The sequence below is a fragment of the Electrona antarctica genome, assembly GCF_951216825.1.
Source record: "Electrona antarctica genome assembly, chromosome: 14".
Lineage (NCBI taxonomy): Eukaryota > Metazoa > Chordata > Actinopteri > Myctophiformes > Myctophidae > Electrona > Electrona antarctica.
This window is the reverse complement of record NC_136795.1, coordinates 6,191,436-6,217,815: the sequence shown is the minus strand read 5'-3', so window position 1 is coordinate 6,217,815 and position 26,380 is coordinate 6,191,436. Positions and strand designations below refer to the sequence as shown.

General features: G+C 46.0%; 1 protein-coding gene across 1 annotated transcript in view; it reads right to left on the bottom strand.

Moving 5' to 3' along the window:
• LOC306936190 (myocardin-related transcription factor A-like) overlaps positions 1-26,380 on the bottom strand; it is a 113,214-nt gene that overhangs the window by 28,590 nt on the left and 58,244 nt on the right. The window contains exons 5-10 of the mRNA XM_079519680.1: positions 23,195-23,270; positions 22,699-22,860; positions 14,819-14,997; positions 10,543-10,671; positions 8,544-8,612; positions 5,498-5,691 (exon numbers count right to left, since the gene is read on the bottom strand). Coding sequence (XP_079375806.1) covers positions 5,498-5,691; positions 8,544-8,612; positions 10,543-10,671; positions 14,819-14,997; positions 22,699-22,860; positions 23,195-23,270 — 809 coding nt within the window. The remainder of the gene's footprint in view (positions 1-5,497; positions 5,692-8,543; positions 8,613-10,542; positions 10,672-14,818; positions 14,998-22,698; positions 22,861-23,194; positions 23,271-26,380) is intronic.

Genomic DNA, 26,380 nt, shown 5'->3' with positions numbered 1-26,380 from the left:
TGGTTCAATGCCTTGCTCAAGGGCACTTCAGCGGTGGTAATTTTAACGTGCCGGTCCGGGGATACGAACTGGCGACCTTCCGGTATCAAGACCGCTCCGCAAACCGTTCGGCCACCGCTGCCAAGTGTGTGAGAGAGTATCTTTGGTTTTAAATAAACTATTAAAAGAAATGCAGTCAAATAAATGTCCCTCACATTTGTGTGGTAAATGGTAAATGGTAAATGGTGCATTTATATAGCGCCTTTTATCCAAGGCGCTTTACATAGATTGTGCATTACATTCACCCATTCATACACCGATTGCGGCGGAAGCCATGCAAGGTACCAACCAGCACATCGGGAGCAATTTGGGGTTCAGTGTCTTGCCCAAGGACACTTCGACATGTAGACAGGAGGAGCCGGGATTCGAACCGCCGACCCATGGATCATTGGACGACCTGCTCTACCTCCTGAGCCACAGTCGCCCACAGGGGTAGGCAACCTTAGGCACCAGGGGTAGGCAACCTTAGGCACCAGGGGTAGGCAACCTTAGGCACCAGTGCCAACATTGTGTGTAAATTACATGCTGCATTCTACATTCATTAAAACTGAACTCTGTTATTGCCCTGAGTCTAATGATCATTATAACAACGTGAAAGAAAATATTTAAAAAGAAGGAAAAAGTTTATATTTGTGGACAATCAAAATATGGAATTTTTCAGGTGGTGTCATTAAAATTAATTAATGTTGATATGGCACACTGACAATCTAGAAAATAAAAACATGGCACTTCATTTAAAAAAGGTTGCAGACCCCTGGTGTAGACATCACATAACATCAGTTTCCAAACGTTAATTATTGTAGCAGAGTTCAACTTAGCGGTATTTAGGCCACGTAAAGTAGGTGCGTTTTCGTTTTTGCTACTCCTACCGATTTTCGCTACTCTTACCGATTTTTGGCCAAACCTCAACCAAACCGTATCTCTGTAGCCATGTGATCAAAATGTATCCGTCAGATTATTCTGATGCGATTGACTACGATTGGCTTTCAAAGTTTGCAGGAGGGGCCCATTTTGCACGAAATGCCACAACAAGCATCGCTCGACCGATCGGTGAGAAACCTTTAACACACACTCCCAATAGGCCAAGGAAGAACCTCCACCCCAAATTGTTCAAATCGTCCTGTTATAGCGCCACCATGGGGCCGATTCCTGCAAAACACATATTTTTTATTCCCACAGATGTCCAACTATTCCTACAGATCACACAATGTGGCACACCTTATGTCTGTAGTCATGAGATCAAGAGCAGCTGTCAGATACAGCACACAGTCTAGTCAACACTATTTTAAAATGTTATTCGCTTCAGAGATAGAGCCAAAGACGGCTTTTTTTCCTAATGCATCCTGTTTGGTCTCTTCATGTTTGCTTCAATCATGACACACCTTTCTCACCAAAGTGAAGTGGAAACAGAAGACAGCTGAGACTTGCAGTTCTGACTCGCTGTAAAAACACTCCCTCCACTGCATGCCTCCCGGGGGAAAACACTGACAAAATAATGCTTTGACTTTGGCGAGGAGAAACGAGTTGTGTGCAGTTTGCTCACAAAGAACAGATGCTTAAAGAGAGTAACGCACGCACGCGCACACACACACACACACGGTTGTGTGGGTGTCACGATGGGGCAGATGGGTTGCCACGTCATACATTTCCCCCCTGGATTCTCACGTATTTGACCTCTTTCTGGGGTTTTTGACACAGACTTTTGGCTCAACCTGATCTCACCGAACACGGTGAAATAACACAGATTGGATTATGTAATCTGTACATACACTACTAGAAAAACCCCAAAATCTGTGCATATTACACTGAAATCCTCCCCATAGATCCTACCGAACTTGAGCAACGAGAGCCACCGCAGAGCGAGCTAAAGAGAGTGAGTTGCCGTGGCGAACGTTGCGAAGTTTGATTGAGCCGACTCAGCCCCGTCCCAGTTGCAATCCGTGGGCGGAGCAGGCAGTATGGTGTGGTAGTTGTAGTTTTAAGTGAGACACTCACTTGGGCGGAGCGGGCAGGATGGTGTGTGGTAGTTGTAGTACTCACTTGGGCGGAGCGGGCAGGATGGTGTGTGGTAGTTGTAGTACTCACTTGGGCGGAGCGGGCAGTATGGTGCGGTAGTTGTAGTTTTAAGTGAGACACTCACTTGGGCGGAGCGGGCAGGATGGTGTGTGGTAGTTGTAGTTTTAAGTGAGACACTCACTTGGGCGGAGCGGGCAGGATGGTGCGGTAGTTGTAGTTTTAAGTGAGACACTCACTTGGGCGGAGCGGGCAGGATGGTGCGGTAGTTGTAGTTTTAAGTGAGACACTCACTTGGGCGGAGCAGGCAGTATGGTGTGGTAGTTGTAGTTTTAAGTGAGACACTCACTTGGGCAGAGCAGGCAGGATGGTGTGGTAGTTGTAGTACTCACTTGGGTGGTGCGAGCAGGATGGTGTGGTAGTTGTAGTACTCACTTGGGCAGAGCGGGCAGGATGGTGTGGTAGTTGTAGTACTCACTTGGGTGGTGCGAGCAGGATGGTGTGGTAGTTGTAGTACTCACTTGGGCAGAGCAGGCAGGATGGTGTGGTAGTTGTAGTACTCACTTGGGCGGAGCGGGCAGGATGGTGTGGTAGTTGTAGTACTCACTTGGGTGGAGCGGGCAGGATGGTGTGGTAGTTGTAGTACTCACTTGGGTGGAGCGGGCAGGATGGTGTGGTAGTTGTAGTACTCACTTGGGTGGTGCGAGCAGGATGGTGTGGTAGTTGTAGTACTCACTTGGGTGGTGCGAGCAGGATGGTGTGGTAGTTGTAGTACTCACTTGGGCGGAGCGGGCAGGATGGTGTGGTAGTTGTAGTACTCACTTGGGCAGAGCAGGCAGGATGGTGTGGTAGTTGTAGTACTCACTTGGGCGGAGCGGGCAGGATGGTGTGGTAGTTGTAGTACTCACTTGGGTGGTGCGAGCAGGATGGTGTGGTAGTTGTAGTACTCACTTGGGCGGAGCGGGCAGGATGGTGTGGTAGTTGTAGTACTCACTTGGGCGGAGGGGGCAGGATGGTGTGGTAGTTGTAGTACTCACTTGGGCAGAGCAGGCAGGATGGTGTGGTAGTTGTAGTACTCACTTGGGCGGAGCGGGCAGGATGGTGTGGTAGTTGTAGTACTCACTTGGGCGGAGCGGGCAGGATGGTGTGGTAGTTGTAGTACTCACTTGGGCGGAGCGGGCAGGATGGTGTGGTAGTTGTAGTACTCACTTGGGCGGAGGGGGCAGTATGGTGTGGTAGTTGTAGTACTCACTTGGGCGGAGGGGGCAGTATGGTGTGGTAGTTGTAGTACTCACTTGGGTGGAGCGGGCAGGATGGTGTGGTAGTTGTAGTACTCACTTGGGCGGAGCGGGCAGGATGGTATGGTAGTTGTAGTACTCACTTGGGCGGAGCGGGCAGGATGGTGTGGTAGTTGTAGTACTCACTTGGGTGGAGCGGGCAGGATGGTGTGGTAGTTGTAGTACTCACTTGGGTGGAGCGGGCAGGATGGTGTGGTAGTTGTAGTACTCACTTGGGCGGAGCGGGCAGGATGGTATGGTAGTTGTAGTACTCACTTGGGCGGAGCGGGCAGGATGGTGTGGTAGTTGTAGTACTCACTTGGGTGGAGCGGGCAGGATGGTGTGGTAGTTGTAGTACTCACTTGGGTGGAGCGGGCAGGATGGTGTGGTAGTTGTAGTACTGACTTGGGCGGAGCAGGCAGGATGGTATGGTAGTTGTAGTACTCACTTGGGCGGAGCAGGCAGGATGGTGTGGTAGTTGTAGTACTCACTTGGGCGGAGCAGGCAGGATGGTATGGTAGTTGTAGTACTCACTTGGGCGGTGCGGGCAGGATGGTGTGGTAGTTGTAGTACTCACTTGGGCGGAGCAGGCAGGATGGTGTGGTAGTTGTAGTACTCACTTGGGCGGAGCAGGCAGGATGGTGTGGTAGTTGTAGTACTCACTTGGGTGGAGCAGGCAGGATGGTGTGGTAGTTGTAGTACTCACTTGGGTGGAGCAGGCAGGATGGTGTGGTAGTTGTAGTACTCACTTGGGTGGAGCAGGCAGGATGGTGTGGTAGTTGTAGTACTCACTTGGGCGGAGCAGGCAGGATGGTGTGGTAGTTGTAGTACTCACTTGGGTGGAGCAGGCAGGATGGTGTGGTAGTTGTAGTACTCACTTGGGCGGAGCAGGCAGGATGGTATGGTAGTTGTAGTACTCACTTGGGCGGAGCGGGCAGGATGGTGTGGTAGTTGTAGTACTCACTTGGGTGGAGCAGGCAGGATGGTGTGGTAGTTGTAGTACTCACTTGGGCGGAGCGGGCAGGATGGTGTGGTAGTTGTAGTACTCACTTGGGTGGAGCAGGCAGGATGGTGTGGTAGTTGTAGTACTCACTTGGGTGGAGCAGGCAGGATGGTGTGGTAGTTGTAGTACTCACTTGGGCGGAGCGGGCAGGATGGTGTGGTAGTTGTAGTACTCACTTGGGCGGAGCAGGCAGGATGGTGTGGTAGTTGTAGTACTCACTTGGGCGGAGCGGGCAGGATGGTGTGGTAGTTGTAGTACTCACTTGGGCGGAGCAGGCAGGATGGTGTGGTAGTTGTAGTACTCACTTGGGTGGAGCAGGCAGGATGGTGTGGTAGTTGTAGTACTCACTTGGGTGGAGCAGGCAGGATGGTGTGGTAGTTGTAGTACTCACTTGGGCGGAGCAGGCAGGATGGTGTGGTAGTTGTAGTACTCACTTGGGCGGAGCGGGCAGGATGGTGTGGTAGTTGTAGTACTCACTTGGGCGGAGCGGGCAGGATGGTGTGGTAGTTGTAGTACTCACTTGGGCGGAGCGGGCAGGATGGTGTGGTAGTTGTAGTACTCACTTGGGTGGAGCGGGCAGGATGGTGTGGTAGTTGTAGTACTCACTTGGGCGGAGCGGGCAGGATGGTGTGGTAGTTGTAGTACTCACTTGGGCGGAGCAGGCAGTATGGTGTGGTAGTTGTAGTACTCACTTGGGTGGAGCGGGCAGGATGGTATGGTAGTTGTAGTACTCACTTGGGCGGAGGGGGCAGTATGGTGTGGTAGTTGTAGTACTCACTTGGGCGGAGCAGGCAGGATGGTGTGGTAGTTGTAGTACTCACTTGGGCGGAGCAGGCAGGATGGTATGGTAGTTGTAGTACTCACTTGGGCGGAGCAGGCAGGATGGTGTGGTAGTTGTAGTACTCACTTGGGCGGAGCGGGCAGTATGGTGTGGTAGTTGTAGTACTCACTTGGGCGGAGCAGGCAGGATGGTATGGTAGTTGTAGTACTCACTTGGGCGGAGCGGGCAGTATGGTGTGGTAGTTGTAGTACTCACTTGGGTGGAGCGGGCAGGATGGTGTGGTAGTTGTAGTACTCACTTGGGCGGAGCGGGCAGGATGGTGTGGTAGTTGTAGTACTCACTTGGGTGGAGCAGGCAGGATGGTGTGGTAGTTGTAGTACTCACTTGGGTGGAGCAGGCAGGATGGTGTGGTAGTTGTAGTGCTGCTGCTGCTGCTGGTTGAGGATCTGCAGCTGCAGGAACAGCTGCTGCTGCTGGAGGATCTTGGCGTAGGAGGAGTCCAGCGGGGGAGGAGGAGGCTCCTTGTCGCCGCCCTTCTGGTCGGGAGGGATGTACTGGTGGTACTTCAACTTCTTGATCTATAAGACAACGGATGTGGTATATAGTAGGGGTGTAACAATACATTTTAAGAGCGATACGACACGTATCACGATACATGGTTGGCGATACGATACATAGACGATATTGGTTCATTATGGCTCCCAGAAAAAAAAAATGTTGTCCCTTTATTTGCAGATGGGTTTCACCCTCACCCCGCGATTACCTGAGCCTGAGGCCACTTTTATACGGCAAAAAGTCCCGTTGCGTTCTCACTTTGTATTCAGCCTTTACACGGAACAGTGATTTAAACATGCTGTACCCATGCCAGGTAGCTAGGTGGCGCTGACGCACTGCCAGATAGACCAGGCATACATAGTAGAACCACTTCCGTTCTACTTCCTATCACAAGGCTGTTTGTTTACATCATGGTTTACTACATTCACCATCGCTGTAGTCGCTACATTTGTATTGGAAGGATGAGCGGGGCGAGGGAGCGCTTGCTCGTCATAGGAACTCCAAATATGGCCCTACGGCTGTGCACCAATGTAATAAACATAAGCAACGTGAGCCATGATGTCACACGTTTTGCGGATTCATTCGTTTTGCACGTTTACATGGAGACGCCAGGCGGAGCGTTTTCAAAGATTACAAAGAAAAGGAGTTTTCACTTTGTTGCGTGTTCAACTCCCAAAAACGCAGTTTTCGTCACTCTAAACTAGAGTTGTCCCGATTTTGTTTTTCAGACGAGTACGAGTACAAGTACTTCATTTTTAGCACTCGCCGATACCGAATACCGATACGAATACTTTATTTTTGTTGAGTAACCATTATTTTACCCCCTTTTTCTCATAGATGCAGATGGATCTCCGATCTACGCTTGTCAGTTGTCATTTATGCTTGTAGATCAGCTGTTTTTCCCAATGCGCTGCAGTGTTGGGTCAGAGTTGCTCCCGTCGCATTCGTTCAGCCTAGTGTCAATTGTATGTTTTGGTACTCGGGTCAAAGTAGTATCGGGGCCGGTTCCGAGTACGAGTACTTGAGGGTGGGAGTAACCGATACCAGTATCGGTATCAGAACAATTCTAGTCTAAACGGCGTGTGCAAAAGACGATACTACGTTTTCTATGGAAAAAGTGGAAAAAGGTCCCCGAGTCTCGTACTATCCCATAGCCTGGGTTCCAGCCTGATTCGCTGCGTTCCGTGAATTTGTATTGTCATACGAAATGATTCCCAGTCTCTGACAATACTCCCTCCGGTAAACCATCCATGTCGCCCAGTGTTACCGCCCCCCCCCCCCCCCCCCCCCAACATTCAATCTCAAATCCAATATTTATTCAGCTTCACCGTCTGCTGCTGCCCAACTAAAAAAAGAAAAGTGTGATAGGTAATGATAGATTTTCTGTCATATTCCACACTTCTCTGATCCTCGCCGGCACGTCACAGCGGATTTGTCACAGCATTTGTAATTTCCAGACAGAGACATCTTGTGTGACATTCATCCAGATTGCAGGTAGCTCCGATACTGTAGTGCATACATTTTGAAAGCCATATCACCGCTTATAGCTGTCCTATATCGGTCGCACCAATACGATACCAGCAAACCTTGCAAGTAATATGTGATTCGTTTTGATACAGAGACAGTCATGGCGGCAAAACTAACTGTTTTTTATTTATCCAAAATTAGTTAATAGCACAGGCAGACTCTTCACATACTAGAGCATGTCTGAAATAAATATCAGAGCTGAAATTGACATGCAAATGTGAAATAAACGCTTAAACATGTAGCTAGGTGTAATGTTAAGAGTCCACAGAAGTGAACCTTCTGTGGACCGTTTTCTCAACTCGCTGTTTTCTGCAAGACATTAATCTATAAGTCATATCTCCAAAACTGGTGGGTCAAACTGAACAACCAATATGTCTATGATTCCCTGCTTTACCATGACATGAAAAAACGAAAATAAAAAAAAACATACAGCGAGTACAGAATGTCATGTCGTTATCTATTTAATTGGTATGGTAATTCTTTGGTTCCCTTTCCTGCCCTATCTCTCCTCCTTTTTCAGGTCCTTCCAGTCATCAGGGGATTTTGTTTTAGAGCCCCCTGCCATCGAATGACAGGTGATGTCAGCTCAAGCACCCATCAGCGTTGAGACCCACGCCAAAGAGGATTATTTACCATAAGTAATTTGGTAAACTCTTTGAAATAAACATGTACTTTTGCAACCAAACTAGTGAAGTCTCTGTTATTATGTTTAAGAACCCATTCTGGGTGGGAACCCCTTTTGGTGTTTTAAGCATTATGTTATGCTTTAGCTATTGAAAAATAGCAGATCTACAAGCTCATAGCGCGGCACCAAGTGCCGCGCTACGAACTTGTAAGACTGCTATTTTTTAAAAATCGTGAAAATGTGGCACAAATTTGGAATATATATTCTTTCAGAGCGAACATTTTTAACTCAAATCTTTGCTTCTGGGGGGGGGGGGGGGGGGGGGTCACTGGAACAACATAATTTGAGATTGTGGTCCGCGGCCAAATTACATATAATTCTGGGGGTCCTTGACATGAAATTGTTGTTTTAGAAGACATTTGTAGAATCGAACTCATGTCTAAATGGGTTAAATACAATAAAGTGCAGACACCCTGGCAAACAGCCAACGGGTCTACACTCCATACTGTCACACTGACACCCTGGCAAACAGCCAACGGGTCTACACTCCATACTGTCACACTGACACCCTGGCAAACAGCCAACGGGTCTACACTCCATACTGTCACACTGACACCCTGGCAAACAGCCAACGGGTCTACACTCCATACTGTCACACTGACACCCTGGCAAACAGCCAACGGGTCTACACTCCATACTGTCACACTGACAAGAAATGCTCACCTTAGGTTTGCTGTCTTTGGGTTTTTTGGGTCTCTGGGCTGAGCGCTCAGAGGTCGTCTTGGGCTGGGACTGGAGAGAAGAGAGGAGAGAGGAGAGTGAGGGCACTGTACACATCATGTGGACCAGTGGTTCCCTAACTTTTGTCATGTCAAGGACCCCCAAATTGACACTAATTAGCCCGCGGACCGCCCCATTTGAAAAGATATGCCAGGGACACCATAGACATTATATACATAGACGCCCTTTCCGGCTCTGAGGCGCGTGTCACCAATTGAAGGCGGAAGCATTAGCGGAAGCTTGACAAGCTTCCGCGTGCGTAACATAAGTCCCGGAAAAGACGCGCTGTGATTGGCCAGTAGTCACTTGAGTGACAGCGAGAGACATGGAGGAGTCGCATGAGTGACGTCACTTGGGCAGCGACGCAGTCGCCTTCAGCAAATGCCTTCAGCACTTCTAAATAAGAAAGCTGCGGAGAACTGTTGCTTTGTGTTCACTCTTTAATGTTTTCCTGGCTCTGATGTTGTATTGTTAATAACTTTGTTGTTTGTGTTTGTTTGTTTGTTCGTCTTGTTTTGTATTGTAATGTATATTGTCATGACTGTTATAAAGATTTGTTAAAAAAAAAAAAAAAGCCTTCAGCACTGCACTTCCGCCTTCATTGGGATACACGTCGCTCCAATGAACTGCAATTCGAAACTGGCCCCCGTAAAATCTGAATCCCCCCCCCACCGCCCCCCCCCCCTTTTTTCCCCTCACTGTATATGTTTCTTTTCCCTTTTTACCTCCATTATGATGAATTCCTGTACTGTTCTTTGTCTATATAGAAGTGTCTATTTGTACGTCTCTAAATGTTTTGATGAATTGAACATGGTGGACCCTGTTGTAAACAAGTGTAATGCTTAATGCTTAACTCATCCATCGCCAAGGACTTATTTAACTTCTTTTTCATGATGTCCTGGAGCGCCAAGGACGTGTTTTTCGTGTTTTATAACATGGTAAAAAAAAAAAAAAAACTTTTTTTTAAAAAATAAATAAAAATATATAAAATAAAATAAAAGATATATAGTGGCGGTCAGGGCCTTTTGGCGCCCCCTAGTGGCGATGGATGAGTTTTAATGCTTAATTCCTGTACTGTTCTTTGTCTATATAGAAGTGTCTATTTGTACGTCTCTAAATGTTTTGATGAATTGAACATGGTGGACCCTGTTGTAAACAAGTGTAATGCTTAATTGGGTCGTCCACTCACAGTTAACAGCCTTTGTATTGAGTTTGTGCTTGAAATGTACTGTAATTCTGCAAACTGTTAATACAATTTTCAATCAATCAATCAAAACTGCAGCGGCAAATGAGGCATCTATTTCTTATAATATCTATGAGGGACACCCCCATAAGAGAAGATCTTTATAATATCTATGAGGGACACCCCCATAAGAGAAGATCTTTACTATGAGGGACACCCCCATAATGAGGGACACCCCCATAAGAGAAGATCTTTATAATATCTATGAGGGACACCCCCATAAGAGAAGATCTTTACTATGAGGGACACCCCCATAATGAGGGACACCCCCATAAGAGAAGATCTTTACGGCTCTGGCAGCAAAAAGTTTGAGAACCACTGCACACTAAATGGAACAGAGCCTTGACCCATTTTGGGCGGGAACCCCTTTTGGTGTTAGCATTATGTTATGCTTTAGCTATTGAAAAATAGCAGATCTACAAGCTCATAGCGCGCCACCGAGTGGCGCGCTACGAGCTTGTAGGTCTGCTATTTTTTTTTAAATCGAAGAACGGCTGACATAGAAACATAGCTTTTTCAGAAAACTGTCAGGATATAGAAGACATTTTTAGAATCTGATCTCAGGTCAAAATGGGTTAATTAGTATCATCTGTAACAGCTGATGAAGTGGCCCGGAAGTAGGAAGAGTTATCCTGTGTGCATGGAGCCCATTTTAGAATGATGTCCCTCGTTTGAGTTTTGTCTGATGGCGTCGCTCACCTTCACTGTCGCCAAAGTGGCACTCCTCTGACCACCTGGCGCAGCCGTCCCATTGGTCAGCTTCTGGGAGGGGGGGGATCCAGAGACAGGTGGGAGAGGAGGGGCCGGGGGCGGCGCCTGATTGAGAAACTGGTAAAGAAGAAAGAGCATTGTGGTGAGTAATGATTACAGGTCCAACATGTCATAGGATTCCTGGTCCTCTGGCACTCACCCGGCTTTATATCTTACTGAGAAGTTTGGTGATGGAGTAAGCACCATGGAAGTTTAACCCATTCAGGCCTGACGTCGAAATTAAAAAAAAAAGTTTTCTAAATCACGACAATTTTCAGAAAGATTTGAGGCACATTTTAACGATATTACAAAAATAGCAGACCTACAAGTTCATAGCGCGCCACTCGGTGGCGCGCTATGAGCTTGTAGATCTGCTATTTTTCAATAGCTAAATTATAACAATGTTTAAAACACCAAAAGGGGTTCCCGCCCAAAATGGGTTAATGGTTAATGTGGTTAAACGCTAACGTGACATGGATGCGTTCCAGGTCTCAATGGGTTAAATAATTACAATATTATTATTATTTCACTCTGAGTCAATTTCACGCCCCATTGGTTAATTATATGAATGTTATATATTATCCAAATGATGCATAGAACTGAGTTGAGGACCCCGGGTCCTCTCTAGAATGTTAAACACTATGGTGAACTCACTGAAGCAAAAGGGAAAATGTTTAACCCAACTTAGACCAAGACCAAACAAATATGAATATCTCTGCTGTCAGGAAGAATCCACCTAACTCCAAAATGTTCATTTTTCAGAAAATGATAATGAAGAAAACCTTATATTTTGAAAACAAAGCAATACTGTTAACTAATATATTGTCATATATTGTCACTTGCATGAGAGGGGGAGAGTAGTTCTGCAGCAAGTCCTCAAAAAATACCTTCGTTTTTTAGATTATAGTTAGTTAGAACAAAATGCAACCATGTTTTTTCTTATCTTTAGGGTCTCCAATAAAATGAAATGGATTGTTGCGAATTTCTTGGCTATTCGTTACCCCAATTTCTGAAAAAGGCTGGTCAGAATAGGGCAAAGGTGACACAAAAAGCCTATAGCTTGAGAATGCTCACTCTTATCGTTATCATATTTGCTGAAGTATGAACCAGGAGTCTACTCTACTCTATCACCAAAGAGTCAGAATGTAATTTACCTAATGAAAGGCTTGCACGGCAACAGTTTGTGCTATGTGTGATGTCAGACCTTACCTCCTGGTCAGCCTATACATAAAGTGTGAATTGTCATTACTTTCACTTCATCTCCGAGCTTAGTATTGAGGTTTACCCTGGAGGAGTTTCCTGAGAAGTAGCCCTGAGTGAGTGACTATTGTCCAACCCCAACAGAGGAACCTAAGAACTCTCGTTCTCCTCGCAGTCCATTGAATAGCTGCATTTCATGATGGAAGGAAGGACACAGAGGAGTGAGCAGATCCCTTCAGCAAATATTTAAGTGCTCTGTAACCAGCCAGAAACATGGAGACACAGATGAACCTACATCTAACAGTCATCAACAGTTTACCACGAATGTAGCTCTGGCGGGAGGAGTAAAGACAAATCATCCGAGTTACACAGGAAAGAAAGCCCACATCTGTGAACAGTGTGACAAGAGTTTCTCTGTGTCAGGTATCCTGAAGAAACACCAGCGAATCCACACTGGAGAAAAACCATACCACTGTGAACAGTGTGACAAGAGTTTCAGTCAGTCAAGTGATCTGAAGGTACACCTGCGTATCCACACTGGAGAAAAGCCATATCACTGTAAACAGTGTGACAAGAGTTTCAGTCAGTCAGGTGATCTGAAGAGACACCAGCGAATCCACACTGGAGAAAAACCATACCACTGTGAACAGTGTGACAAGAATTTCAGTTATTTAGGTGATCTGAAGAAACACCAGCGAATCCACACTGGAGAAAAGCCATACCACTGTGAACAGTGTGACAAGAGTTTCTCTGTGTCAGGTAACCTGAAGTCACACCTGCGTATCCACACTGGAGAAAAGCCATACCACTGTATACAGTATGACAAGAGTTTCAGTAAGTTAGATCAGCTGCAGAAACACCTGCGTATCCACACTGGAGAAAAGCCATATCACTGTAAACAGTGTGACAAGAGTTTCAGTCAGTCAAGTCTGAAGAGACACCAGCGAATCCACACTGGAGAAAAACCATACCACTGAACAGTGTGACAAGAATTTCAGTTATTTAGGTCATCTGAAGACACACCAGCGAATCCACACTGGAGAAAAACCATACCACTGTGAACACTGTGACAAGAGTTTCTCTCTGTCAGGTAACCTGAAGTCACACCTGCGTATCCACACTGGAGAAAAGCCATATCACTGTAAACAGTGTGACAAGAGTTTCAATCATTTAGCTGGTCTGAAGTCACACCTGCATATCCACACTGGAGAAAAGCCATATAACTGTAAACAGTGTGACAAGAGTTTCAGTAATTTATGTGAATTGAAGAAACACCAGCGAATCCACACTGGAGAAAGACCTTACCACTGTGAACAGTGTGACAAGAGTTTCTATGCGTCAGGTAACCTGAAGTCACACCTGCTTATCCACACTGGAGAAAAGCCATACCACTGTAAACAGTGTGACAAGAGTTTCAGTAAGTTAGAGAAGCTGCAGAAACACCAGCGTCGCCACACTGGAGAAAAGCCATACCACTGTAAACAGTGTGACAAGAGTTTCAGTCAGTTAGGAAATCTTAAGATCCACCTGCGTCTCCACAGTGGAGAAAAACCATATTACTGTAAACAGTGTGACAAGAGCTTCTCTGTGTCAGGTAACCTGATGTCACACCTGCGTATCCACACTGGAGAAAAGCCATATCACTGTAAACAGTGTGACAAGAGTTTCCGTCTGTCAGATAACCTGAAGAAACACCAGCGTATTCACACAGGAGAAAAGCCATACCACTGTAAACAGTGTGACAAGAGTTTCCGTCGGTCAGATAATCTGAAGAAACACCAGCGTATCCACACTAGAGCTCTTCACGGGTCCAAACAAATGGTCCTGAAATCCAAAATTAATCTGTGACATTTTACCGATTCCGACCCGTTCCGAAAACATTTTCAAAGAGGAAACCCAACCCGAATGGATCCGTGACTATTTCATCCGATTCCGATCTGTTCCGAGATTTCTTTCAAATGGCGGAGCCGAGCCTGTCCGAGATCCGATTATTTCCGACATTCCGAGAGACCCGACCCAGCCAGGCAGACATAAATATGGACTTTATGAAATAATATAGCGGACGTATTGACCAATTACCATTTTATGATTAAAGCGCAAGAGAGAGAGACACAGAGAGAGAGAGAGGTTCCCTGCAGGCTGCAGCCGAGGGTAAGAGAGACCAAATTTGAGCCAGATTCTCATTCCAGGCAATGCATCGCTGCGGAGTGCTTTTAGCGCGATCAAAGGTTAGACTTTTATAAGGTCTCAAAGATGGCAGTTTGTCTCATTTTGAGAATTATTAAAAATAAAATAAAAAAACATTTTTAATTACCGGATTAAAATGATATTAAAGAAAGACGAAATGTCACGTTCTGTCACAGGCAGGGGGTGGGAAATTAACGTAACTCCGTGTTCCTGGCATTATTGCGGTTAAAAAAAAGTTTGTAATTTTATTTTTTTAGGTTTTCTGAGCTCAATTGCACCCAAAAAGTATAGATTTTCTGTGGTCTGTGGTTTGTGCTCTGATTTGCCTGTAGACTGTGAGGATAAGAGTCCACAAATCCCATGTATGACCAGGGCCGGACTTACCGTTGGGCTAGCGTGGGCTGCAGCCGCTGCCTCTCTCTTTTGGGTACCCCAAAATTACAGCGAAATTAAAACAAAATACCCTAATTCTTTCCCGGCCGCACGGCTTCGCCAAAACGCACCGTGCAGCCCAGGGGGGCCCTGAAATTTTGTCTAGCCCGGGGGCCCTTGGGAGGGTTAATCCGGCCCTGTACTGTATGTATATGACATAGCAATTTGCCAGCAGAAGAGAAGATGTCCCTGTTGAGGGATTTTGCCGGTTTTCATTGCAGCTCAAAAGGCTCAGAACACACAGAGAAAACCCCAGACCACAGAAGATCTACTGAATGTTCAGAGTTCAGGTTGTGTGGGTGTTAATTGAGGTCATAAAACCTAAAAGAAAAAAACGAAGACAAAAATACAAAAATAAAAGTCATGAAACCTTTAACTAAAAACGTTTGAGTACTTCTTTTTTTACCTGGGTAGGGGAGGGGACAGTGTTCCCTGCCGGAGGCGTGTCTGTGTGGGGGGAGGGCAGAGAGCCTTGCAGGTCCAGAGGAGACTCCTGGCACAGAGGATGCTCCGGAGACAAGCTGTCCTCGTTACTGTCCTCGTCAAATGAAGAGTTTTCACCTGAACCCTTTGGGAAGTCCGTCTCTGAGTGTGTGTGTGTGTGAGAGAGAGAGAGAGAGAGAGAGAGAGAGAGAGAGAGAGAGAGAGAGAGAGAGAGAGAGAGAGAGAGAGAGAGAGAGAGAGAGAGAGAGAGAGAGAGAGAGAGAGAGAGAGAGAGAGAGGTGATTATCTTGGTCTTGTCAGCTGATTTTTCTGCCACCTTTCATTTGGGATGTGTGTGTAATAAAGGCATGCCAGTTATTTTGTTTGTTTGATGGAAATAGAGAGAATAGGATTGGATAATGGAGGCATACGTGAATAGAATAATTGAAACATCTAGTTAGAAAACAATTAATCCACATTAATGTGTGACAAGAGTTTCAGTAAGTTAGATCATCTGAAGTCACACCTGCGTATCCACACTGGAGAAAAGCCATATCACTGTAAACAGTGTGACAAGAGTTTCCATCAGTCACCCAGTCTAAACGGTTTACAGTGAAACTGACCTCTGCGTGCGTGCGTGCGTGCGTGCGTGCCTGCGTATGTACGTGCGTGCGTGCGTGCGTGCGTGCGTGCGTGCACGGCCCAGACTCCCTGGGATGACATCACGCCGTGAGCTTTATCGCCCGTGTTGATGATCGTTAAGACAACGCATTCCTCTCCCTGAAGTTAATCTGCACTGCCGCAGCGCTTAATTAGCCACCTGCCAGTGTGACTGTGTTCCTCTCCCTACCAGGTCAGCCAGAGCTATCACACTGCTTCCCTCTCTACAGGTGGCAGGAAACATATAGTTACATCCACTGTGTGGCTTTGTGTGAACCACTGACTGTATGTATGATGTCGACAGATGGGACCGGATGGCTGCTGCAGGGATAGAACATACCTGTCAAAAGAACTATAGGGATGTCCCGATACACTTATTTCATTCCCGATCCAATCCCGATACCACAATTTCTGTGTTAGCCGATACCGATACCGGATACCAATACCAGTGTTGTGAGCGCGTGTTGTGTTTATAGCTATACATCTCATGTTGAGTTTATAGCAGACTCCTCACTCAAATGTGCACTTGCAGTTTTGGCAACTCAAAAGCAGACTCAGTGAAAACGGCCAATGCCGTCATCACAAATTGATGATGTCAGCCATGCCCACAAGTGGGCATGGCCGTTTTAAGCCCAATGAGTGTTTTGCAAAACTAATGCTTGGAATGGATTCAGCATCATGAAAACCCCCTAGTTTGACACATCACATGCTAGATAAAGCATGATGAATTTTTTTTTTTTTCCTAAAGGTTGTTAATGGTATGGTCACATATTATGCCAATTATGAAAATTGCTCAACATATGCAAGTTAGCATCCGGCAGTTTCTACATGCTGGGGACCCATACTAAACATTTCTAACATAAAACGTTGGTGTACAGCAACATGTCATGGTTCACTTTTTGGCTACTAGGCTAAAACTCCACATGCCCCAACATTTTATTTACCTGACATAGTGTCAACCGCTTACCCCTTGTGTCGGACCGATACTTTTCCGATACCGAAAAGTATCGGAAACAGTATCGGAACAGTATCGGGACATCTCTAAAAAGAACACAGCGTCTTACTGTGATAATCTTAAAAGATTGTCTGAAGTTCTCTAGACGATGCTGAGATAAAAATATCTTTAAATTTAAATTAGATTAAGAATTCAGTCACACATAACGCTTACTACCACCGCAGGTCACTCTTACAAACTGACAGGTGTGTGTAGGCTACAAATGCTTTCGGGAAACGGGTTTGCTTCTAAATTACTTAATGCGGGAGGCCTTACGTGCCATCTCCCGAAGCCAGTTAATGAAACACACAAGGCTGTGCTCTAGAGAATCTACAAATGTGGCGTTTCCCAAAGCCAGTTAGGTCGCACGTAATGCCAAATTGGCTGCACCATGCGTAGCCAACTAAGGCTTGCTTTCGGGAAACGGGTTACCTTCTACATGCTGCCTTCTGGGCATGCGTGCATGCACTGCACAGTGCACACTGCACACTGCACACTGCACAGTGCACACTGCACACTGCACAGTGCACACTGCACACTGCACACTGCACACTGCACAGTGCACGCTGCACAGTGCACGCTGCACAGTGCACGCTGCACAGTGCACAGTGCACACTGCACAGTGCACACTGCACACTGCACACTGCACACTGCACAGTGCACGCTGCACAGTGCACGCTGCACAGTGCACACTGCACACTGCACACTGCACAGTGCACGCTGCACAGTGCACGCTGCACAGTGCACACTGCACACTGCACACTGCACAGTGCACACTGCACAGTGCACGCTGCACAGTGCACACTGCACAGTGCACGCTGCACAGTGCACGCTGCACAGTGCACACTGCACACTGCACACTGCACAGTGCACACTGCACAGTGCACGCTGCACAGTGCACGCTGCACAGTGCACGCTGCACAGTGCACGCTGCACAGTGCACACTGCACACTGCACACTGCACAGTGCACACTGCACAGTGCACGCTGCACAGTGCACGCTGCACAGTGCACGCTGCACAGTGCACGCTGCACAGTGCACACTGCACAGTGCACGCTGCACAGTGCACACTGCACAGTGCACGCTGCACAGTGCACGCTGCACAGTGCACGCTGCACAGTGCACGCTGCACAGTGCACGCTGCACACCTGTGAAAGCTACACATGACCCAAAATTCCATTGGGAAACCTGCCTCTACACCAAAAATTGCCGATCTAGAAGCTCACAACAGAATATAGATGCTGGGGTTCAAATGGATTAGATGCCTTCCCAATGATGGGATGACTTCTTTATGATGGGATGACTTCCCTATGATGGGATGACTTCCCTATGATGGGATGACTTCCCTATGATGGGGTGCCTTCCCTATGATGGGATGACTTCCCTATGATGGGATGACTTCCCTATGATGGGATGCCTTCCCTATTTACAATTTAGGCATTTAGCAGACGCTCTTAATCCAGAGCGATTTACATTATGCAATAACAAAAGCATGGCATACATCACATATATAAAAAGCATATATACTATAAAATATATTATACATGTGTACTATAAAGTGCTATGACTACATCAAGTGCAATTCTAGAGCCTACGTAACAAGCTATAAGCCTGTTTAAAATACTATCTAAGTCTACATAATGTGCTATCTAAGGGGCTAGGCTAGGGCAAGTGCTACGGGCCATGGTGGAGTCTGAAGAGGTGGGTTTTCAGACTACGGCGGAAGATTGGGAGTGAGGCTGCAGTTCTGACTGTGATGGGAAGTGCATTCCAGAAGGGAGAAGAGTTTGGGACATGTGGAGCGTTGTCCCGGCGTTTTTAGTGAAGGTACCTCCAGCTTCCCTGCGTTGGCTGATCTGAGTGTGCGGGTGGGTTTGTAGGGTACGATCATACTTGTGAGATATGAGGGAGCCATGCCTTTGGTTGCTTTGAATGCCAGCATCAGAGTTTTGTATTCTGTGCGGGCAGCGACCGGGAGCCAATGGAGGGAGCGGAGAAGGGGGGAGACGTGTGAGAATTTTGTCTGGTTGAAGACCAAGCGGGCTGCGGCATTTTGGATCAGTTGGAGGGGCTTAAGTGCACATGCCGGTAGGCCAGTAAGGAGAGAGTTACAATAGTCAAGTTTTGACAAGACTGTTGTCTGGATTAAAACTATGATGGGATGCCTTCCCTATGATGGGATGCCTTCCCTATGATGGGATGACTACCCTATGATGGGATGCCTTCCCTATGATGGGATGACTACCCTATGATGGGATGACTACCCTATGATGGGATGACTTCCCTATGATGGGATGACTTCCCTATGATGGGATGACTTCCCTATGATGGGATGCCTTCCCTATGATGGGATGACTTCCCTATGATGGGATGCCTTCCCTATGATGGGATGCCTTCCCTATGATGGGATGCCTTCCCTATGATGGGATGACTTCCCTATGATGGGATGCCTTCCCTATGATGGGATGACTTCCCTACAGCTGGAATGTCTTTATGTCTGTGTGACTTAGATGATACAAATAGATGTTTGTATGTATGAATATGTATATTCAGCATAGAAGGGGATTTTAGCAGGCAAAAATACAGTACATAATATATGCTTCTCTTTTTTTGTATATACATTTACGTACAGACATAAAACAAAACAAAAACACGACAGGATTTAGCAAAATATATAAATCAATAAAATCAGGTAAATTAGTTAAATGAATACGGTCAGGTAAATTAGTTAAATGAATGCGGACAGTTACAGACAAAACTAGAAAAAGTGCCCCTCTGGGCACAGGTCTCCACCAGGATTGGAGCGTTTTTGGAAAAATGCCAAGTGGCATTTATTCCTCAGTGTAGTGGGAATATGCCTAAACAGTTTCACCGCAATCGGAACGCTGTGTTAATGATTTGCGGCATTTTGTTCAAAACAGGCCACTCCTGAAATGTTCAGAAGCCAATCTTAGCCAAGCAGGATGGAATATGAGAAATCAAACAGACAGATCTGAAAGAGTACCCGTAGGTAATATAACAAAATGTGTCGGCCTCCTGGTGGCGCTATAAAAAGCAGATGTGAACAATGCAAAGGTTTTTCCTTGGCCTCTAGGGAGTGGGAAGTTTTACACAGATCGGTGCAGTTATAGGTAAAACACAAATGGGCCAGTTATAGCGCCACCATGAGGCTGATGTGAAAATCAATTGGCATTTCTTCCTCTGCCTAGTGGGAATAGAATGTGCGTGCAACATTTCACTCAAATTGCACTCTGCGTTCTTGATTTGAGCGTTCATGATTGATACTCTCCCCATGCCTTCGGCCTGGTGGAGACAACAACAACATGATTGATACTCTCCCCATGCCTTCGGCCTGGTGGAGACAACAACAACATGATTGATACTCTCCCCATGCCTTCGGCCTGGTGGAGACAACACCACAATCCCCCACATGGAACTTTGACACCTTCTCATTTCACCATACAGCCATGCTTTATACATTTAATTATTCCTGTGAGTATGTATGCGATACGTGAGCTGCATGTGTACAACCTGTACCCTTCCTGTGTTTCTCTGTGTTCACGTGTGCGTGTGCGTGTGTGTGTGTGTGTGTGCGTGCATGCCTGCAACATGTAATTCCTGTGTCTTCCGTGGACCTCGGTGGCAGTAATGTGATTGTTGTTATTGCGTTCCACCTCTGGAGACAGATAATCTACTGGCCGAGTTGATTCAATCTCAGTGTTGGGCCCTGACTGCGCGCACACGCGCGCGCACGCACACGCGCACACGCACACGCACATGCACACGCACACGCACACACAAACACACACACACACACACACACACACACACACACACACCCCAATCAGCCACTCTGTATTCTAGGACGATGTGTGTGTGTGTGTGTGTGTGTGTGTGTGTGAGATATATATATATATATAGGCTGTGTGTGCGTCAGTGAAATATTATCTCTCTGACAAAATATGGAAGGGGGGGAAGCTGCCATGAAACCTACAACTGAGTGCTACGCAATTCACAACGCTGGCACACACACGCAGGCACACATGCGCGCACGCACGCACCAACTGTGCATGGAATCCTATAGTATTCCCAATCAGTGTGTTCCATTTGCAGACCTTGTGACCGACTGTCCGCAGTACAGTACAGTACAGTACAGTACAGTACAGTACAGTACAGTACAGTACAGTACAGTACAGTACAGTACAGTACAGTACAGTACAGTACAGTACAGTCTCTGCACACCAGTGCCTTTCCTTCTTCTCCACACAGAGGAGGCAGCTCATCCTATAGTTGAACCCTCCCACTGTATGGATGTTTGAAGCAGCAAGGGAGGAAAAAAAATCACTCACTCAGAGAGGGGTATATATTCTGTGAGCGAGGCATGCAATGAGAGCGTGTCTGTGTGCTGCATACTGCATGTGTGTGGGGTGCACGCACGCACGCACAGCACACACACACACACACACATGCACACACACACACACACACATACACACACACACGATATGAATATGAATGAGGATGAATATGAAAGTAGCAGGTGGCTGAAGGCAGCATTGTGTGTATGAAGTATAGCTTCCCAGCGCTCATGCAGACAGTATACTACTTTGATCACACCGTCGGTGACGTCTTTTCGCTTGTTCATGATATCCACTCCTTGTCATGACGGCTGAGCACCTGAGCCCTGTTCCTATAAGCCATTTAGACCTGAGAAAAGATTCTACAAATGCCTTCGAAATCCTGACAGTTTTCTGGAAAAACCCATGTTCCTATGTCAGTCGTTCCCCCCTCCCCCCCAGAAGCAAAGATTTAGGTTCAAAACGCTCCAAAAGAATATATACGGTATTCAAAGATTTGCAACACATTTTCATGATTTTTCTAAAATAGCAGATCTACAAGCTCGTAGCGCGGCACTCGGTGCCGCGCTATGAGCTTGTAGATCTGCTATTTTTAAACACAGCTTTAAACACCAAAAGAGGTTCCCACCCTGAATGGGATAAGTACAGGCCTTCTATTCTTAGATGCCTCTCCAATAGATCCCTGGTTGACTGTGTCTTGCTGCTGAGTGCTGACCCACGGTATATGAAGCCTAGAAACATTATTTTCTCTATCGAAATGTTTTGTCTTCTTCTGTCTGTTCTCGGCCAGTCCTTCGTTTAGATCCTTCTAATTTACCCCACTATCATATCAAGTTCAGATAATCAATTAAAGTTATAGCCATTTGGTTTTGTTATAAAACATTTCTTACTCTCCAAAGTGTAGGCTAAGTTTAAGCCCTTGCTTCCTCTGAAATGAATGGTCTGATGTTTTCAGTTTTCCTTTGTGAAATCGATGTCTGACAATGTACTTTGTTTTCTTTTAAACCTGATTTATGTTTAAAAAGGGTAGGCAATGTAAGCCTTGGCTTCAGCCTACACCTTTTTGTATGTACATGTGCTCTTCTTAATGGACCGAAATAAAACGTACTTACTTACTTACTTACTTACTTACTTACTTACTTACTTGCCTCACAGACAGGCACACTTAACACAAATATCACCTCAAGGTTAAAAATAAATAGCTTGTGTTCTTTCTTCGTCCTGACTGAGCTCTTGCACCTGGTGTGTATCGTTGAAATAAAAACGGGTTTGAGAATCACTGCTAGAGCAATACAAATCTTCTCTTTATGGAGGGTCTCTGGCATATCTTTTCTAACGGGGGTCCGCAGGCTAATGAGTGTCAATTTGGGGGTCCCTAGTAGTCTGGCCAGTATAGTAACCTCAGCTCTCAGTATACTAGCCCAGGGGTTCTCAACGTTTTTGGCCGGGGACCCCCGGAAATGCTTTGGCAATGTCTCGGGACCCCCGCCCCGCCCCCCAATATAAATTGACTGCTACAATAACCTTAATAATAGAGACAATACACCATTAATAAATACTGAAACCAGATATACATTAGGGAAGGTGTATGCATGTACTATGTGTAAACTCTTCATTTCCTTTTTCCAGCCATTCAGTTGCAAAAAAACAAAAAACAAAACAAAGAAATAGATAATTTGGCGACCCCCCGAGGGGTCGCGACCCACGGGTTGAGAACCCCTGTTAACTAGCCTACTGTACATCATGCCTGTGATGAGTATCACTTCACCCCTCCTCCACATCTGAGGGCAGTTGTAAGGCGATCATCAGAGATGCAACTCATGAGGGGAGAGGCTGTTAACTTGTTAGTACCTATGATGGCCTGTTTGATGCTGGAGTGGACGGCCAGGATGTTCTTGTGGATCAGTTCCATGGGCCCGGGCCGGTGGGAGATCTTATCGTTCAGCTCGTCGGTCAGACGGGCTCTCTTCAGCTGCAGCTGCCTGGCCTGCAGAGACGGCTCAGCCGATGTCTCTGCAGGCAAACACATGAAACACAAGACACAAGGGAACGAGAGCGGTTTAGAAGTGGTTTTATTTAATCTTTCTGCTTTTCCTATACTGGGCAGTTAAGAATGGCTGGAGTTTGCATGTTCTCCCCGTGTCCCCTATAGGGTATGTACCCTCACAAAAAAATGGTGGGAAATTGAAGCCATTCAGGACGGGAACCCCATTTGGATGTTTTAATCCTTAGAAATACATATTTGAAGTTATAAAAAAAAGAAAAAAAAAACGTAGGTCAGTATTTAGAATGCATTTTTAGCCTAAATGGGTTAAAAGAACAACAAAAACAACAACAAAATACACACCTTCAAGGATGTGCATCCTGATCAGCTCTGCACGCTGCGGTCGAGCTTTGATCTTCCTCTTCAGATAATCCTCCGTCTGGGGGGGGGGGGGGGAGCGTTGGCAATTGAGATTAAGTACATGAGAGAAACCCAGTAAGAGACTAACAGGGAATGAACAGAATGGTGGTGGGTAGAGTAGAGGAAAGGACAACGAGAGGACACAGTACTTTCTACGCTCTTTACCTCTTCGGGTCTGTTCTCCCTCATCATTCCTTTCTCTTTACCTCTTCGGGTCTGTTCTCCCTCATCATTCCTTTCTCTTTACCTCTTCAGGTCTGTTCTCCCTCATCATTCCTTTCTCTTTACCTCTTCAGGTCTGTTCTCCCTCATCATTCCTTTCTCTTTACCTCTTCAGGTCTGTTCTCCCTCATCATTCCTTTCTCTTTACCTCTTCGGGTCTGTTCTCCCTCATCATTCCTTTCTCTTTACCTCTTCGGGTCTGTTCTCCCTCATCATTCCTTTCTCTTTACCTCTTCAGGTCTGTTCTCCCTCATCATTCCTTTCTCTTTACCTCTTCGGGTCTGTTCTCCCTCATCATTCCTTTCTCTTTACCTCTTCAGGTCTGTTCTCCCTCATCATTCCTTTCTCTTTACCTCTTCAGGTCTGTTCTCCCTCATCATTCCTTTCTCTTTACCTCTTCGGGTCTGTTCTCCCTCATCATTCCTTTCTCTTTACCTCTTCAGGTCTGTTCTCCCTCATCATTCCTTTCTCTTTACCTCTTCGGGTCTGTTCTCCCTCATCATTCCTTTCTCTTTACCTCTTCAGGTCTGTTCTCCCTCATCATTCCTTTCTCTTTACCTCTTCAGGTCTGTTCTCCCTCATCATTCCTTTCTCTTTACCTCTTCGGGTCTGTTCTCCCTCATCATTCCTTTCTCTTTACCTCTTCGGGTCTGTTCTCCCTCATCATTCCTTTCTCTTTACCTCTTCGGGTCTGTTCTCCCTCATCATTCCTTTCTCTTTACCTCTTCGGGTCTGTTCTCCCTCATCATTCCTTTCTCTTTACCTCTTCGGGTCTGTTCTCCCTCATCATTCCTTTCTCTTTACCTCTTCAGGTCTGTTCTCCCTCATCATTCCTTTCTCTTTACCTCTTCGGGTCTGTTCTCCCTCATCATTCCTTTCTCTTTACCTCTTCAGGTCTGTTCTCCCTCATCATTCCTTTCTCTTTACCTCTTCGGGTCTGTTCTCCCTCATCATTCCTTTCTCTTTACCTCTTCAGGTCTGTTCTCCCTCATCATTCCTTTCTCTTTACCTCTTCGGGTCTGTTCTCCCTCATCATTCCTTTCTCTTTACCTCTTCGGGTCTGTTCTCCCTCATCATTCCTTTCTCTTTACCTCTTCGGGTCTGTTCTCCCTCATCATTCCTTTCTCTTTACCTCTTCGGGTCTGTTCTCCCTCATCATTCCTTTCTCTTTACCTCTTCGGGTCTGTTCTCCCTCATCATTCCTTTCTCTTTACCTCTTCAGGTCTGTTCTCCCTCATCATTCCTTTCTCTTTACCTCTTCAGGTCTGTTCTCCCTCATCATTCCTTTCTCTTTACCTCTTCAGGTCTGTTCTCCCTCATCATTCCTTTCTCTTTACCTCTTCAGGTCTGTTCTCCCTCATCATTCCTTTCTCTTTACCTCTTCGGGTCTGTTCTCCCTCATCATTCCTTTCTCTTTACCTCTTCAGGTCTGTTCTCCCTCATCATTCCTTTCTCTTTACCTCTTCGGGTCTGTTCTCCCTCATCATTCCTTTCTCTTTACCTCTTCGGGTCTGTTCTCCCTCATCATTCCTTTCTCTTTACCTCTTCGGGTCTGTTCTCCCTCATCATTCCTTTCTCTTTACCTCTTCAGGTCTGTTCTCCCTCATCATTCCTTTCTCTTTACCTCTTCAGGTCTGTTCTCCCTCATCATTCCTTTCTCTTTACCTCTTCAGGTCTGTTCTCCCTCATCATTCCTTTCTCTTTACCTCTTCGGGTCTGTTCTCCCTCATCATTCCTTTCTCTTTACCTCTTCGGGTCTGTTCTCCCTCATCATTCCTGCTCTTTACCTCTTCAGGGTCTGTTCTCCCTCAAACACAGTATGAGGCGATCTAAAATCCCCCTATGGGGATTACAATGCAAATAAAAAGTACATGAACCCGTGGATTTGCGCCCTCTACCGATATTGACGTCAGACTTCGGTGCTCTATATGGATCGTCGGCCATTGCATTGATTGGTTGGCGTAGCCTGAACCAATCAAATAACCAATAAATAGTTAGATATACATGGGCCTGGGCCCATGTATATTCAATTCAATCTTTATTGCAGACTCACGGTCCAGATCACATAGAGGAACAAAGGACAGTAAATAATAAAACAAATTAAAAATAGAAAAAATAAAATGTACATATATACATACACAGTACATAAGCTCACAGTCTGTAGAGGCAGTTACGCCAATGTCTCCAAATCATGGAAGAGAACCTATTAGAGCTCTTCACAGGGTTGGTTAACAAACTGATGACACAGTTGTCAGACTCCTCTAGTCGACACATGAATTTGTACATTAAGTTTCTCAGAAGGGCTTGACAGGTAGGCACCCCCAAGTTCACAAACAGCTGACTGGCACTGTGCCATCTTGGTACCCTCATTAGTAAACGTAATGCATCATTATATGCAACCTTGAGTTTGTGCATGCTACTCACCTTGTAGTTACTCCACAGGTGAGCAGTATACAACGGTGTACAGAAAGCTTTAAACAGTGATACCTTGACATCTGAAGAGCAATTATGAAATTTCCTCATTAAAATGTTTGCCAGAGAGTCTGCCCTCATTTTATCCTCATTTTTTTTAATGAAGCGGACCGCATATTTATATTTAGCATTTGTGGCTTGTTTATGTTCAAATAGGGTCCCCTGCCTGGGCCTACCTGAATCTGCCCATACTTTAAAAGCATATCTAGCAGCAGTATGTAGCTCAGTCACATGCTCATTCCAACCCGGTTTTATGGTGTGCACCTTTTTCTTTCTCTTACATAAGGACTTGCTAGAAGCATTTAAGACATCAACAATAATATCATAAGTAAGGCATAAGTCTCTACCATGTTGCTCATTTTTACAGTTGGTGTCTCTGCAGAGCATTGCATCTCTTGGTAATACAACAGAGGCTAAAGCTTGGTCAGTAAGCAA